Below are 17462 nucleotides of genomic sequence, written 5' to 3'. Positions count from 1 at the left end.
GCGCCCAATTGTTGAGCTTATCCAGTGCCGCAGAATGCCAAAGCTAGAATGTGTATTAGCATCTAGTACAATCTAATGAAGTAATATCCAACTTTCCCATTATGCGAGGCTGCTCCTAGCATGGTAGAAAAAGCACTGGACTTGAGTCTAGATGCCTATGTTTGAGTGTGCGATCCACCTCTGGGGATAAGGCAGGGATAAAAACTAAATCAGTGGTTTCATTGGTATAGGATGCTTCCTAATCAGGCAACTCCTACTACCATGGCGGCCTGGCACCTTTCCTGCCAACTTATAGTAAGTTAAAGTCTTACGTAGTTGCTGGGATCAATGAGAAACCTTGCCCAAGAGCATACAGCCGGGGCAGCTAGATGGCGCAGTGGATAGAGCACCGGCCCTGGAGTCAGGAGTACCTGAGTTCAAATCTGGCCTCAGACACTTAACACTTACTAGCTGTGTGACCCTGGGCAAGTCACTTAACCCCAATTGCCTCACTAAAAAAAAAAAAATTGTGACCTTGGGCAAGTCACTTAACTCTCATTGCCCTGCAAAGAAACAAAAACAAAAACAAAAACCAAGAGCATACAGCCAGGATGTGTCAGAGGTGGAATTTGAACCCAGGTCTTCCTGACTTAGAGGCTGGCTCTGTATCCCCCCCTTCCCCCAACTGTATCCCCTACTCTGACATGCACCAAGTGGGCCTCAATTATTAACATTCGTTAATCAGGAGATTGCAAGAAGCCCCCATTCCACAAATGATGAATTGGAAGACTACCCCCAGACCAGAAGACTAATGATTCCCTAATCTTACCTGGCAAACATGTCCCAACTCAAAGAGAAAGGAGAACAGAGGAGAAACTCAACTACACAGACATTTATTGAACAACCACTGTGTGCAAAGTTTGAGTTATTGTGTGGATAGTTCAATTTACCCCACTGCCATAGCTAGAGACCCAACTAAGAGCTGACTGACCACTGACCCAGGGACCACAGGAGGCAGCATCATATAGTGGAACTTCTATACACTTGTAGTAGGACCTCAACAATTCTTTTTTTTTTTCTACCTTCCGTTAAAATGGGGGTGTGAGTCAGGGGTGGAACTACATTATCCCAAAGGTCCCTTCCAATCCTCACCCAATTCTATTAATAAATTTAGTCCTTTCCTAGAAAGTGACCAATTCCCCCTTTTCCCTCTCCTTGGCCACCTCACCTCCAGGGCTGTCAGCAGGAAGTCGTACAGTCCTCCCCTGTGGATGGGATCCATCATGTCCCTGATCAGATGGATTTCTGCTCCCAGGTGCTGGATCCTAGGAAACATACCCAGAAACCTTTCAAGCCTTACTTTTGGGGTAGCTCAGGAGAGTAAAGCAAAGAAGTGGGTTAGGATGTCGCTGTTGGCATCCTGTGGTCTGCGTTGTCCTAAGAAGAGCAGCCTACTAGCTCCCAAACCAGCTGAAAAGGACAAAGGGACCCATTCTTGAGCCCCTCCCTGTACATCCAATCTATCTACCTTCTGCTACTCCCTTGTAAGTGTTGGCTTACTGGGGGCAGCTAGGTGGCGCAGTGGATAAAGCACCGGCCCTGGAGTCAGGAGGACCTGAGTTCAAATCCGACCTCAGACACTTGACACTTACTAGCTGTGTGACCCTGGGCAAGTCACTTAACCCCCATCGGCCTGCAAAAAAAAAAAAAGAGTTGGCTTACCGGGCACGGGACACAACATAGATGAGTAAAGGCAGCAGGTCATCCATAGGAAGCTTATATTCCCTCTCCAGAACCCGGGAAACTGTGTCCTCAATCTCATTGTAGGTCTTCTCAATCATCTCCAGCTTCTCCCGGGGATCCACTGTGGTGCTGTCATAGAGAGGTAGGAGGAATTAGCTCTTTTGTGGACAAGGCTTTAGATATTAGAAAACTCTTGTCTTCACAACAGACTCGTGAGGTAGGTAGTGCAAGTATCACCAGCCCCCACTCATGAAGAAACAGGCTCAGAGAGTTCACTTGGGATCACACAGCTAGTGTCAGGGTCAGGATTTGAAACCAGGCTTCATTTTGTCACCTAGGGAAGGGCAGGACAGCCTAAGGTCATCTCATCTCTAAGTCTTTCCTCATGGAGAAGTGTGCCCTAAGCCAGACCAGACCTGGGGGGGGGGGGGGGGGGGAGAGAGAGAGAGAGAGAGAGAGAGAGAAGTGAAAGGGAAAGAAAAACTTCAATCTGGAATGGATTTCCCCTCCACCTTCCCCAGCCTGAGTCTGATGGGAGATTGTCTCTGCCCTCAAGGATCCCCTCTAGTCTGAAAGAAGACCTAGCCTTCAAAGAGCCCCATGTCTAATGGGAAACACTAAATCCTTGAACCAAGGAGTTCCCTGGGCAAGTCAGGAATCAATCCCAAGTGGATTAATATGGAAACCTACATTTAAAAAAAAACTACATAAGCAAGTTCAAAGTAGTATCAGCTGAGTAGGGTGACATGCATTAAAACTAAAAGGAAGGGCAGCTAGGTGGCTCAGGGCAGCTAGATGGCGCAGTGGATAAAGCACCAGCCCTGGATTCAGAAGGACCTGAGTTCAAATTCGGCCTCAGACACTTTACACTAGCTGTGTGACCCTGGGCAAGTCACTTAACCCTCACTGCCCCACAAAAAATTTTTTTTAAAAAAACTAAAAGGAGGTGGGGCAGCTAGGTGGTGCAGTGGGTAGAGCACCAGCCCTGGATTCAGGAGGACCTGAGTTCAAATCTGGCCTCAGACACTTGACACTTACTAGCTGTGTGACCCTGGGCAAGTCACTTAACCCCAATTGCCTCACCCAAAAAAAAAAGACTAAAAGGAGGAAGGGCAGCTAGGCAGTGCAGTAGATAAAGCACCAGCCCTGGATTCAGGAGGATCTGAGTTCAAATCTGGCCTCAGACACTTGACACTTACTAGCTGTGTGACCCTGGGCAAGTCACTTAACCCTCATTGCCGGCACCAAAAAAAGAAGAAGAAGAAGAAAACCAGGGAAGACTCTGATGGAAACAAGCTGTGGGTTGGATTTGGAAACAGAGAAGGTCCAGATACCCCATCTAGGGGATGGCCTGTCCACCTAACAGTATAGACTACAAAGACCCAGAGTAAATCCAGGAATATTGCTGAAGAAGTGTACTTTGGTAAAGCAAACAGAGCCACTTGACATGGAGGAAGGAAGCTGTATGTGTCAGGGCACTGAAGGCTAGCTTCAGAGGTTGTCTTCAATATGGGGGGGGGGACTTTGATGCACCCCCCTCTTGTTTTACTACCAAATCACATGAATGAGTAAATCAGGAGCCACTGGGCATATTGATGTCTTGTGCATTCACTTAGAAAACAGTTCAGAGTCATCTGATAAAAGTTTTTTTTTTAAAAAGAAAAAGAAATAGAAGACCAGAGCACAACCTTGGAGGGAGCATCTGCATGAATAATGACTAGATGGAGGCATTAAGGTCTCAGGTCAAGGCTGAGGGTATTCACTGGTATGTGTGGGGTTAGGGTGGCCGGTTGCCACCTGTCTGGAATAGACATGGACATGATCTCCAGCTGTGGGTGGGAATGAAAGGGGGATATTCTGCCCCCTTCCAATGGGAGGGGGAGATAGGCCAAGCCGGGCCCACCCAGCTCCCTTACAGGGTGGTTGACTCACATGATCTTCTGCAAGCACTCAGTGGCAGAAAGGAAGCACTTGTCTCTAACCAGGGAGTGTCGCTGCAAGGGGACAGCAAGAACCAAAATCAGACTGGAACCCCCTACCCAATCTTCTCCCCCTAACCTAGGCCCTCCTCCAGGCCAACCTGGAAACCAAACCCCTCCATCCTGATGATCCTCAGCTCTTCAGCATACACCCTTCAACCTCTTCCCCTCACCTAGCCCTAATTGATCCCTTGATCCCCTCTATAATTGAGCCAATGAAGACCCCCAGAACAGTCAGATCAGACTTCACCTAAAGGCCCCATTTCCTCTCATAACTTATCCCAGTCAGTGAGAGCTGAAAAGGACCTTGGATATCACCTAATCCAACACGTTCATTTGAAAACAGAGGAAACTGAGTCAGAGGAGTGACCTGCCCAGAATCCAGAGCTAGTGAGTGGTGGAGCCAGGACCAGAGTCCAAGTCTCTGGACTCCAAGTTCGAGACTCATTCTACTGCATCTTGATACCTCTCCATTTTAGACAACTCAAGTGTATTTTTCATACTTGGCATGTTTTTGTTGTCATCACACGGTCCCTCTACCCCCCAAATTCCTGCTGCCTTCCTGTCTATACAATCTTAAGCCTGAGTCTCCTCCTAACCTCTACACAATACCTATTTCCTCTAGGAAGTCTCCCCTGATGCCAGTAACTCCAACAGAACCATCTCATCCCACACTCCATCTCTACCCCCTGTACCCATCAGTTCTCCAGCCAGAAGTTAGCTGGACAGGTATTAGCCATCTGGGAAGACAGTCATCTCACCTGATTGGTTGTCAGTGTGAGGTCCTTAAGAGGCCACAGGTGCCTGGAACAAGAGGAATGGGTTTTCAGACAGAGCAAGAGAAAATGGGCACAGAACTTCCTGAGCCTAAGGGCTGGTTATGTCACCAAAATAAGCTACAAAATATTCTTGAAGCATATACCATCAGAGCTGAGAAAGGCCCTTAGACATCACATACTCCACCACCAGCTCTCTCATTGTACTGTATGATTCCCTCTCAATGTGCCCCCCTTATTTATATTTAATTGTTGCCCATGAATTACTTCTGCTACAATATAAATAGTAACACATAGGCTTCAACCTCATTGGACAGATAACAGAATTGAGCCCCAGAGAGAAGTCTGAGATCACAGGATTTAAGGTTGGAAAGGATCTGAGATATCTTCTATAAATCCCCCATTGTAAGTAAGGCACAAAGGCCAAACCTGCCCAAAATTACATGGATAGTAGGGAGCAAGAGGTTAAAAACCTAGATCCTCTGGCTCTCCACATTCCCCATTAATGCAATGGATAGAACCTTGGACCTGAAGTGATGGATTCAGTGGAGAGCTACCTCCAGAGAGCTATGGACCCAGTGAATGACCTCCTACGGTCCCTGTATATCCTGGATTATTTCTTCTCAATGATTTTGACCAGCTACAGCCCTACATTTTTGGCTTAAGCCTATCAGTCTGTACCAAACTGTTGAGGAAGCATATTTTAAATGAAACAAAACAAAACAAAGAATTCCTTTTCAGTTTCCCAAGAGATATTTCTCCTGCCTTTCCAGATTGTTCCCTTTGGGCAAATGGGAAGAACAAAGGCTGGGACCTGCCTTTGAAATTCAGCAGGAATGATAACTGAACATAACTCTGGTGTAGATAAGATCAGTGAGCTGTTCCCCACCTTCCTTTGAAGGGATCAGCCTCTTGACCCCCCTAAGGACTGTGTCTTCTCTTTGGGGATTCAATGTTGAGATTCTGATCAAAGGCAAGAGTTCCAAGGAGGAACTGCCCAGCTCTAGAAAGTACATTTTAACATACTATGATCTTTTCTTTGTTCAAGATTCCTATAAATGTTACCTAAAATCTTCCTGGCAGAAAATCTTGTCAGAGAACATTTGGAACTATCCCAGTCTGAACATGTCTCCAAACTAGAAATAGTTTGAATATAAATTAATATTAAATTCAACACAATTGCTTCTGGCAAACTAAATTGCAGAGGATGTTATCAATATTATTTTTTTTTTCTTTGACACTGTCCCTCTCTTACTCTATAACAAAGCCCTGTCCTGGACACAAGGAGGAACAGGTTAAAGTGCATTTACACACAGTCCATGCCCATGGGGGATAATGTGATGATTACAATGATTATAATAATAGAAGCACAGTGTCCACGAGGAAGCAGGTGACAGAAAGGTCCCCACACTCTAGAGTGCATATGGCTGGATTGTACGGGAGAGGAAAACTGCAGGGTCAGGCCAGTGCTCCCATAAATGTCACCAACATGGAAGTGGCACCACTGTTTGGAATAAGAGAGCCCTGGGTTGGGAGTCAAAGGGCCTGGGATCAAATCTTTGCCCTTCCCCTAACCTCTCTGGACTCGATTTCCTCATCTGTAAAAAATGGGGTTGGAGTGAATGACTCCTAAAGAACCTGCCAGTTCGGAATCTATGACAATAAATATTATCTGGCTATTTGGAGCACTTTTTTCTGAATACAGGTTCCATTACTGCCCCATGAAAAGACTGATGAAAACCCTGCTGAGGAAGGGGAAGACTGTCAAATATTCCCTGAAAGCAATGGCCAGTGTGGATCAGATGGGATGGCTTTTCTGCCCACCAGCGCTGGTTACCCTGTGTGACCTCAGTGGCATGGAGGTAGATAGCTAATCCATATTCCAAGCAACTCCTTTCTCTGAAGAATCAATAGAAATATGTCAAGGGCATTAAGGAGAAAGAGTGGCCCTACCCACAATTTGTTTGGAAAACAAAGTTATAAAAAATGGATGTCAAAATTTGTTTCTACATGTAATTTGGGAAAATTAAAAAAACAATTCTGAATCAAAATAAAGACATAAGGGTTACTGGGGGAAAAAAGAATGGCCCTGCCCTAACGGGAGGGAGAAGAAGGGGCAAACCCAAGAAAGGTTCCTTTAGGATCTGGGATGGAGAGGGACCAGAACTGAGGGACCCCCACTCACTTCTGCACATCCAGGCACTCCAACAGCTTGGTGTCTGGGAACAGGCTCAGGTCAGATATGCCCTGGCTATACAGGCTGTCTTCTCTCTCGTGGTACAACATGTACAGCATGAAGAGTTCTGGATAGAAGCAGGGCAGGATGAGTGGCAGGACCAGCCTGTAGGCCTCCGGGTGACTATGGGAAAAAGGAAGCGTTAGCTGGGTGTATACCTTGTAGGGTCATTGGGATCATGGAGAGGAGAACAGGGGAGAGACTTTAGTATGAGCTTCCTGCTGGGCCAGGACCACAGGTTGTTGTCTTTATGACCCCATTTGGGGTTTTCTTGGTAAAGATACTGGAGTGGTTGGCCATTTCCTTCTCATTATACAGATGAGGAAACTGAGGCAAACAGGATGAAATGACTTGCCCAGGGTCACACAGCTAGGAAGTGTTGGAGGCCAAATTTGAACTTAGGAAGATAAGTCTTCCTGACTCCAGGCCCAAAATTCTGTCCACTGTGCCACCTGGATGCCCCAGTAAGGTCAAGGCCACAGGTATCCCCCCAATAAAACAGCTATTGGGAGGAAGCTCAGCCTTTCCCACTTCAACCACCTCCAAAATAAACATATCACATTTTAAACTTTCCAAGACAGTTTGACCAGCGTCGTCTTATTTGATCCTCTCGATCCCATAGTGAATGAGAAAAGGAAACCTTATTCCCCACTTTTCCCAGAGGAGAAGACTTGAGCCCTGGGAGGAGAGATCAAAGGGTTTCTGAATCCCTAGGCAGCTCTAAATCTATGATTCTAAGGTGATAGAGTCAGTCAGTCATTAATGGAGGCTTCATGAAGGCCTCTTGATGGGCCTTCTCTATCATCTTTCATGTCCACGCTCAGACAATTTAGGGTGGAGAGGAAGGGGAAAAGGGGTTCCTGAACCATGGGGTACAATGGAAAGTGCACTGTCTTGTCTCCTGAGTCAGAAGGCCTGGGTTCAAATCCCACCTCAGCTAGAATAAGTCACAGAACGTCTTCAGGCCTTGTTTTTATCATCTCCAAAGTGAAGTGAAGGGTGGCCTCTGAGAGCTCTACAACTCTACAACCCCCTATCTAAAAGTGAGTTGAATTGAGTTCTGTTGAATTGAATCAAATGTTTTGTCCCTCTATGTATGACTGTGAGTACAAGGTCAAGGATCCCAAAATTGAATGTGTGCATTGCATGAAGTAGGCACTCAATCGTTGTTTGTTTAACTAGATTTTTTAAACTTCCTACTAGACCAGTGGATTCTCAAAGTGTGGTGTGAGGATCTCCAAGGGTCCCTGAGACCCTTTCAGAGGGTCTGAACTATCTATTTTCATAATAATTTGTTTATAATAATTTTCCTAACTATATTGTCTGTTAAAAATCTTCCTCTCTATTCCAGCTACATATCTGAGTGAAGCCATATTTTCCTCATATACATTAACCAAAGCAACATGTCACACAACAGGTGGGATATAGAAGTAAATACGATAATTTAGCTGTCTTCTATTAAGCCAGACATTAAAGAATTCTTTTAAAATGTGTAAAATAGGGGGCAGCTAGGTGGTGAAGTGGATAAAGCACTGGCCCTGGATTCAGGAGGACCTGAGTTCAAATCCAGCCTCAGACACTTGACACTTGCTGGCTGTGTGACCCTAGGCAAGTCAGTTAACCCTCATTGCCCCGCTTAAAAAAAAAAATGTGTAAAATATATGTAAAACAGCACCACTCTTCTCACTAAAATTTTTTAGAAAATATTTTTCATGAAAATGTTAACATGTGATAGATTTGTTATTTCAATGAATTAATACATATGTTAAATTATTTCTAATATGATAAATATCTATAAATATAACCCACATAAACAAAAGCTCTTTGAGAAGGGCTTCAATCATTTTTAATTCTAAAGAGACTTTGAGACCAAAAAAGTTTAACACCTTCTGTACTAGACTTATCCAACTTTGTATCTCAGTTCTTTGTATACAGTAGGTGTTTACTCATTGTAGGTAGTTTGAGAATTAATTGAATGAGCCAGACCACAGAACACCAAAGCCTCTATCACCACTCTGTCATATTTTCCCCTTTAATTAAATAGCCCTTTGTTTATTGCCAATGCCTTATTTCTCCTTAGCCTCATCTCATTTCCTTATTTCACCCTTTTCAAGTCAGCCCTCTTCCCCAGGTCTTATGAGAAATGATAATACCCAATATCTTGGGGAGATTCAGAGCTTCCCCCCTTTTTCTGAAGCCTTGATTTTTAAAGGTCCAGTTTCTCCTTGATAATGAGGTTGCATAAAATCTTGGTCAGTCCCCACCCAACCATGCAAGGAATTTAATCTAGGGTGGGGAAAGCTCATTGTGTTCTACTCAAGCTTGGATGGAGACAGATCCTTTTGTCTAGACAGCAAGGCTTCTCCATCTAAGGGTCACGCAGCCCACCCATTGAAAAGGGTATACATTCTTTGAATTGATAGTCCAGTGCTGGGAGTGGTCTGGTATAGCCCTTCATTTTAATATAGCCTACCTCCAATTCTGTTAACCAATTAGATTTGATTGCTATTTGATGAACCATCTATTGTATCAAGGGTATATAAGCTGTGAGACCCACCCCCATGATCTTCTTTGGTCTGAGATACCAAAATGACCATGCTCTTATTAATAACCTGACAGTTTTATTAACAAAATGATTAAATTACCCAGAAACTAGGGGTCTCAATTTTTTTTTTTTTTGCGGGGCTATGAGGGTTAAATGACTTGCCTAGGGTCACACAGCTAGTAAATGTCAAGTGTCTGAGGTCATATTTGAACTCAGGTCCTCCTGAATCCAGGGCCAGTGCTTTATCCACTGCGCCACCTAGCTGCCCCCATCTCTTAAATTTTTAATTGTCACAGTCTCAGTTCTCCATTTATAAAGTATTGGCAGGTAAGAATTCAGGAATAATACCGAAGGTAAAATATACAGACAAATTTGGAGCAAAGACCATGTATATAATAAATGTGGCCTGCCCTCCCTCAATGAAGCCTGGACTATTGAAATCTACAGATCTGCTTTAGGGAATGACTGCCAACCTCCTTCACTGCACCAAGGAGAGTGTACCCCTCTTACCCTCTTTGCCACCATTTCCCAAGAGACCTCTTCTCTGGAGGTAAGGCCCAGAAGGTGAAATTGGGGTCATAGGCTTTAGAAATGGAGGGAATTTAGAGACCAGCCAATTCAGGGGTCCACAAACTATAGCCACAGGCTCAAATCCAGCCACCATACCAGGCCTGCATTTACATTGGAAAACAAAAAAAACAAAAACAGGCAGGAGCATGCCAGCCTCAGGACTAGTCCAATCTCTTTGTCATACAATGGAGGAAATAAAAGCTCCCATAGTTAGAACTGAGATTCAAACCCAGGTCTTGGGACACTCAACCCATTGCCTCTTCCATTCAACTTCTCTGGAAGGGAAAACCTAGGGCCTGAGTCAGCTACATACAGGGGAGCAGAGAGTAGAGTGGGTGAGGTCTCATCTCTGGGAAGTCAAACCCAGAGGCACTGACAAAATGGAGTAGGGGACCCTGGTGACCTTTTATCGGTGTCTTCACTCTCCTCCTGAATCTGGCCCTGCTGCTTCAGAGCGACTCGCAAGAGGCCCCTGCAAACACATAAGAAAAGAAGCAGTTTTTCCCTCCCTCCTCCTAGAACCTCAAGTCCCAAAATCTTGGGTCGGGAAGTATCTAGCCATCATCTTAGAAGCCACCGCCGACTTACTGATAGAAGGCCCAGATCTCCTTGGCGTGGTGCCTCACCTCCTCCTGTGCCAAGACCAGCAGGTGTTTGTTGGCCCCCATGCCAGAGTAGGTGGCCTGAAAGGCCAGCGTTAGCATCTTCAGCAGCTTCCCCAGAGGGTGCACCGAAGACTTCAGGGCCTGTAGAGGAAAGGGCTGGTTTGACACTCCCTCAGAGATCACTCACTACCTGACCTACTCAATAATATAGGGCATTTCTAGGCACCCTATGAACAAGGCTGGGCACTGCTGAGTGTCCCCCTTTGTTCTGTAGAAAGAAAGCAGGGGCACAAGGAAACAGACCTCCATCTTCTACACCAGGGGCTCTTTCCCTATGCCACGGATCCCCTATAACAGGATGGTGAAGTCTGTGGACCCCTCCCCAGAATAATGCTTTCATATAACTGAAGTTACATTTCGGTTAGAGGTTAGTGAAAAGACAAATATAAAAATTTTCCCCATCAAAGGGAACCCCCTGGAATCTATCCATGTGGTCTCTGGGTTAAGAACCCCTGTTCTACACGATAGGAGAGCTGGAAAGACCCTTAGAACCAAGAACAAAGACGGCCCTTGGGACATTGAATCTAGAACATGTGGGTGGGAAGGGACTTTGGAATCCTGCAATGTCAGAACTGGGAATGTCAGGGCTAGAAGTGACCCTAGAACATGAAACTTTGAACATCAAAGTTAGAAGGGGTATTCTGTACTCATAATGGAAAGTGCCCACAGAAAGAACTATGGAGTCTGAATGCAGATCGAGGCAAATTATTTTTACTTTGTTTGGTTGGTTGTTTTTCTTTCTCATGGTTTCCCCTTTTTGTTATGATTCTTCTTTCACAACATGACTTATGTGGAAATGTTCAACATGCTTGTACATGTATAACCTAGATCAGCTGGGTTGCTGTCTTGAGGAGCGGGGAGGGACGAAAGGGAGAGAGAAAAATTTAGAACTCAAAATCTTACAAAAATGAATGTTGAAAACTATCTTTACATGTAATTGGGGGGAAAATACTATTAAGTGAAAAAATACAGTATATTTTTAAAAGAACAAGAAGGGAAGGAATGAAACTTAAAAAGAAAAAAAGAAGGGGTCTTGTTAAATAGAACATAGAACATGAAAGACAGGTGGGACCTTAAAACACAGGATGTCAGAGTTAACATGAAACATAAAAAGCCAGAGTTCAAAAGGAACTTGAAACATAGAATGGGTTTCCTGGCTCCTAATCAATGCTCTATACCGAGGATGCTATAGGGGAGGGGAAACAAGGCTCAGACCTGAATTTGGTCTTGGATCTGCTATAAAATTTTCTTTCATGAGGATGGACTCTGAGTTTGGGTTTTCCTCTGACATTTGGATGAATCTAAATTTTTTTTTCCTTTAGGGAATTGCCCAGGGCACTATGAGGTCAAGTGATTTGCCCAAGGTCATACAACCAGTATGTGTGACTTTTGAGACCAACTATCTCCTATGTTGCCTGCCTCATTTCTCTTGTAAATAAACACTAGAGCTTATGGCATGGAGAAACAGGAGAGGGGAGGGAAAGAGGGAGAACAGACCACCCAGTTACAGTGGCAGAGTTGGGGATTAGATGAAGCAGCAAGATCTCTAAGCCTGGAGAGCCAAGCAGGCCCAGGATCCAGGTACTGAGGGCGCCAAGGCACCCTTCTCTAGGGAAGGGTAGGATTCTTAAGGGCAGGATCAAAGTTTCGCCGTTGCCTGTTCCCTGGCTTGTCAGTGGGACAACCTCTCCTTGAACCACCTCCCAACACCACCACCACAAAGCCAAGGGAATAAATAGGCCCGGGCCTAAACCGGGAAGGCCGTGCTTTCCTGAATCTCTTCCCTGTCTCCCCGGTCTGTCACCAGCTCCTCAACAGCCCACACAGAGTGATGTGTCCATCATTCAATTACTGTACAAGAAATCTGTGGCTAGCAAACCCCATAGCTTCCACCCCCCTTCCTCTTCTTACTAACGAGGCGACCCTAAATGTCCTCATGGAAAGGGCAGAAAGAAGAGGGAAAGGGAAGGCCACTACCTGTCCTTCCCCTCTGCCTCCCAACCTCAAGGTATTCACATTCCCCACCGGATCAAGAATAGGAAGGGAAGGATGAATGCAGGAATGAATGAGAATTTTCACTGTCATTTATACAGGACCCTAAGCAGGAAAAGCAGGAAGGATGGAGGAATGGATGGATGGATGGATGGATGACCATCATTCATACTGGCCTGAGAGCAAGAAGGGCAAGTTGGAAGTTCAAAAATCAAGGAATGGGGGCAGCTAGGTGGCGCAGTGGATAAAGCACCGGCCCTAGATTTAGGAGGACCTAAGTTCAAATCCGGCCTCCGGCACTTGACACTTACTAGCTGTGTGACCCTGAGCAAGTCACTTAATCCTCATTGCACCATTAAAAAAAAAAAAAAAGGTGAAAGCCCCCAGAGCCAAAGGCAAAAGGCCCCTAGATTATTTCCAAGTAGCTAAAGTCTCAGCAAGTAGGTAGAAGTCATGACAGCCTTAACCTAGAGCCTGATCCTTCAGTCTCTCCATTCTGAGCCTTAACTTTTCCATAGGTAAAATGGGAGTGATAACCTCTGCTCAGCCCCCCTCTGTAAGGACCAAGGTAAGCATTAATAAGATGGTTTTTTATATAGCACTTTAAGGTTTCCAAAATGTTTTCATGCATTATCTCCCGATCCTACTAACCATTCTTCATAACAAGAATTATTTCCATTTTATGGATAAGGAAGCTGAGGCTCAGAAATGTTATAGGGCCTGCCTGCCTATGGTCACAAAGCTAATAAAAAGCAAAGGACAAATCAATGTGACCCCACTGCTTCGAAAGGCATAAACCAGGACCCATGTGTGAGGTTAATATTCACATTCCCCATGAGCAGCTGCCTGTGGAAACCAGGACAGAAACCTGCCAAAGGCAAAGGCCCCCTTCCCTCCCCCACCAGCCCCCATTACTTTCTGCAGGTAGAGTTGGAGTGACTCTGGCTCCCGGTGTGTTGGCAGTTCTGCAAGTATATCCTTGATCTTTGCTGAGACTTCATCCGGGTTACTTCTGGGTCCCAGAAGAAACCAAAACATCTCATGGAATTTGTTATCCTAAGGAGAGGGACCCCACTTCCTGGCCTTGTCTCCCCCCCACCTTGGACTAGGGACGTCTCCTTTTCCTGCTCCTTCTCAGAGCCCAGCACAGAACTGGGCACACAGAAGGCCTCGGTAAATAAAGTGGAATGAGGGTGACTGGGTGAGAGATGCAACCTTCCCGCCCATCCATCCATCCATCCATCCATCCATCCATCCATCCATCCGTCTGTCCGTCCATCCATCCATTCATCCATTCATCCATCCATCTGTCCATCTGTCCATCTCTCCATCCATCCATCCATCCATCCATCTGTCCATCCGTCCGTCCGTCCGTCCGTCCGTCCGTTCAAGAGTGAGATTTGGAAGGGGACCCTTCCCTTCGGAGCTGGCCTGTGGTCCTCTGTCCTCAGCTTTGGGGAGGCCGAGCCCCGCCCTTACCTGTCGCAGAAGAGATACTCCTGGGACTTCCGGAGCTCCTTGGCCGTCTGGATGTGGAAGCCCAAGAAAGCCTCCTGAGCATCCTCTGGACAGTTAGAGTGGATGAACTCCTGGAACTGCTGGTAGATGCCTCGCCATCGGCTCTCCACAGGAAAGACATCTAGCCCCAGCTGGCTGGAGGCAGGAAGAGAGAGGACCTGGCTCACGTGACCCGATCTCACGCGTGCCAGTGCGGTCCACCTCCAGCCTGCCCACCTCTCCTCCCTCCCACATCCCCCACCCCCAAGTAGTGGAAGCCAGCTGTGGCACACACCAACAGGGGTCATGGGTCACGGGCAGGAGAGAGGAGGAGCAGCTGAGGAGAACAAATAGAGGAAACCAGAAGAAAAAAGAATAACATCCTGGACAACTGGATCATAAAGTATTCCTGGGTATGTGGGTAGCCAAGGAGTGGCTGAACAGAGAGAAAGAGATAGGCAGAAATGGAACAAGGGCAAGACAGAAAGGTGGAGACAGGCAAAAGAAGGCGGGGGAAGGAAAGCTGAGAGAGAGAGGAAGCAAGAGGCAGACAACCAAAGGGCCCCAAAGTGCCAAATGAACACCCCGCCCTGGATTTGCTTCCTAGGGTTTGCCACCAAAGGTGGCATTGTGTCCACAAGACAAGGTGGATCCTGAGGCTCCCCGAACAGTTTACATTCTGCCCTCTCTGGTCTGTTCCCATTACAACATTTTATCTTTTATAACCTGAGTTCCATCAGTCTTTTTTCTAAGGCTCCTTTAAGTTCTGAGATTCTCTAGTCATGGCCTAAGGTCCCTTATTCCTATAATGGTCTAGTCCCTTCTAGCTCATAGACTAGTCTATGTTCTAAAGGCCCTTCCAGCTCCAACACTTCCATGTTCTTTGGATGTATTATTCTGCTGTTATTGTTCAGTCATTCATTTACAGTCATGTTCAATCACTGTGACCCCCATTTGGGGTTTTCTTGGCAAACATATGGAGTGGTGTAGCCATTTCCTTCTCCAGCTCATTTGAGAGATGAGGAAACTGAGGTAAATAGGGTTAAGTGACTCATCCACGGTCATGCAGCCAGTAAGTATCCGAGGCCAGAGTTGAACTCAGGTCTTCCTGACTCCAGGCCCTGGTGCTCTACCCACTGCATCACTTAGTTGTTTCTCTACTCTCTTTCATCTACATAGTGGAATCCATTAGAGTCTTCAGGCCAAGCTCACTTTCCTTTACTCAAGAGACAAAAGGGCAGTTCCCTGGCTATATTCAAATGAGATGCCAAGATTCAGGTATAGGGGCGGGTCTCAGAGGTAGAACTGGGTTCTCACCGTTTACAGGTATGCAAGGGGTCCAGAGTGTGAGCAGTTGTCTCCAGGACACCCTGGGTATGGAAGCCCTTGCCGATCCCCGTACTGAAGGAGGCCTTTAGGAAGTAGCCATTGGGGAAAGTGATTTTGCCCTGGAATCGAGAGAGAACAGAGTAGGGTGTTATGCTTGGGGGTAGATAGGCCTTCCCTCCTCTTTCAGAAGACACCCTTCCATCTGGAGCTAACCTCCCAGTCTTTGGTTGCTATCAAGTTAATCTGATGGAATTCATCAATTTTATCTTGCAATTTACCTGGCACAGGCTACCCTTAACTATTTGTACTACTCCTCTACCCTGTCCCACGTTGTACAATATAGTGAGAACAAGGATTATCACTCTTTTATATTTTATATAAAGTCTTCTTCTGATACGTCATTATAACCCAGAGGTCACCTTGGGCTCTTGAGGGCTATGCCAGGAGAGAGGAACATGTGGCAGTTCCTACCAACCTGGGGCAGCTTCAACTATGAGCCCAGGAATGAGTATCATCTAAAGACCCAACTAGGTCTCCAAGAGAGACTCCTCTTAAATGCTTGGCTACTTAGGGATGAATGTTTCAGGCTATAGAAACTCATGAAACTTTCTTTCTATTAGTACTCAACACCTTCCTCAAAAGAGAGAGGGTCCACACTGAGGAAATCATAAAAGACTGGCCGGCCTTACCCCATTGGGTGGGTGCTTGAGGGAGGGGTTGGTTACTACCAAGTTGGGGGAAATATTCTATTTAAGCCCGAGATGCTTTAGGCTTGCTTTGTGGGCTAGGGTGAGGGGTGGAGGAGGCGGTCAAATCTATGAACCTAGAAACAGAAGCACAGGGAATGGACAAAGAGGACTCTTAATTATTGAATCCTGGAAGGTCAATGAATCCATCTCCCAGCTTCAAAGTCACCCCAAAGTCCAAAAAGACCCTTCACTTGGCCAACTCTGGACTTGACAACCTCTAGTGAGTGCCGCCATCTTGTCTCTTGTCCTACAGGAACATGGCTGGGCTCAACCCTAAACCTGGCATGAATAGTAATTCTGGAACGAGGGAGAATTTAAATGGCCTTGCCCCCAAGCCCAAAGCTATAATCTACTCTACTATAACCTATTCCACTGAACAGCTAAATGGAAGATACTTACCTTGCCTGTGTAGACCAGGTCTCTTGTGAAGCTGCCCTCATAGAGTGAGTCATCTTCCAAGAGAAGTATGCCAGGGCCCTGGTGGAGATACGGTGGGAGGAGAGTCTGGTGAGTGTCTAAGAAGAGAGTTAGGGGGGCAGCTAGGTGGCACAGTGGATAGAGCACCAGCCCTGGAGTCAGGAGGACCTGAGTTCAAATCCGGCCTCAGACACTTAATGCTTATTACTAGTTGCGTGACCCTGGACAAGTCACTTAACCCCAATTGTCCCGCAAAAACAAAACAAAAACAAGAAGAGAGTTAGGGGCTGACTAGAGAGAGGGTCAAAGAGGTCAGCGCTTTGGCTGGCCAAGATATAGTAATCAAGTTGTGGTGGTGGTGGTGGTGGTGGTTGTATTGACTTGGATTCTTGACAACAATCCTGTGAGGTAGGTAGTACAAATATTATTTTCCCTGTTTGCAAAAGAGGAAACAGAGGCACAGAGACTGACTTGCCCAAGGACACACAGCTAGCAAGGGGTAAAGGTAGGACTCAAAACCAGGTTTTCTAACTCCAAGTCCAGAGCTGTTTTCAGTATATCATGCAGGTATTTTCATGCCTCTTTTATAGAGAAGCAAACTAGGCTCAAAGAGGTAGTGACTCGCCTAAGGTCACACAGCCAATCTAAACAACTCAGTATCTTCTCATCTGCCAGAGTGGGAAGTCATTTGGGCGATACAGACGTTATTTCCAATGCAGGAAGAACTACTTCTGACCATTGGAAAACAGGGCCTTTCCATGCCTGGGGATGTCAAAGCATAAGAAGTCGCACATGCTCCGCTTCTAGAGAGTTAGCCAGGAATCTTCTCCATGGTCTTCAGAACCTTAAGGCAGGAAGAGACCAGTGTGGGAGGGAGGAGCAATTTATCCAAAGTCAAGGAATCTTATTCCGCTCCCATGTTCTTCCAACAACACCAAACCAGAGCAGGGCTTACAAACTGTTTCCCATTCCTACAAGTTGGTCA

The 17462-nt window shown here is 46.0% G+C and overlaps 1 protein-coding gene across 2 annotated transcripts in view; it reads right to left on the bottom strand.

Moving 5' to 3' along the window:
* The window catches only part of ALS2CL (ALS2 C-terminal like), a 69839-nt gene that overhangs the window by 1803 nt on the left and 50574 nt on the right, over window positions 1-17462 (bottom strand). For both annotated transcript variants that reach the window (XM_043975370.1, XM_043975371.1), the window contains exons 15-25: window positions 16460-16537; window positions 15300-15430; window positions 13965-14138; window positions 13401-13497; window positions 10417-10574; window positions 10232-10300; window positions 6663-6836; window positions 4463-4505; window positions 3655-3716; window positions 1702-1851; window positions 1208-1304 (exon numbers count right to left, since the gene is read on the bottom strand). In XM_043975370.1, coding sequence (XP_043831305.1) covers window positions 1208-1304; window positions 1702-1851; window positions 3655-3716; window positions 4463-4505; window positions 6663-6836; window positions 10232-10300; window positions 10417-10574; window positions 13401-13497; window positions 13965-14138; window positions 15300-15430; window positions 16460-16537 — 1233 coding nt within the window. The remainder of the gene's footprint in view (window positions 1-1207; window positions 1305-1701; window positions 1852-3654; window positions 3717-4462; window positions 4506-6662; window positions 6837-10231; window positions 10301-10416; window positions 10575-13400; window positions 13498-13964; window positions 14139-15299; window positions 15431-16459; window positions 16538-17462) is intronic.

This window comes from Dromiciops gliroides, chromosome 1 (genome assembly GCF_019393635.1).
Source record: "Dromiciops gliroides isolate mDroGli1 chromosome 1, mDroGli1.pri, whole genome shotgun sequence".
Lineage (NCBI taxonomy): Eukaryota > Metazoa > Chordata > Mammalia > Microbiotheria > Microbiotheriidae > Dromiciops > Dromiciops gliroides.
This window is presented reverse-complemented; position numbering and strand designations above follow the sequence as displayed.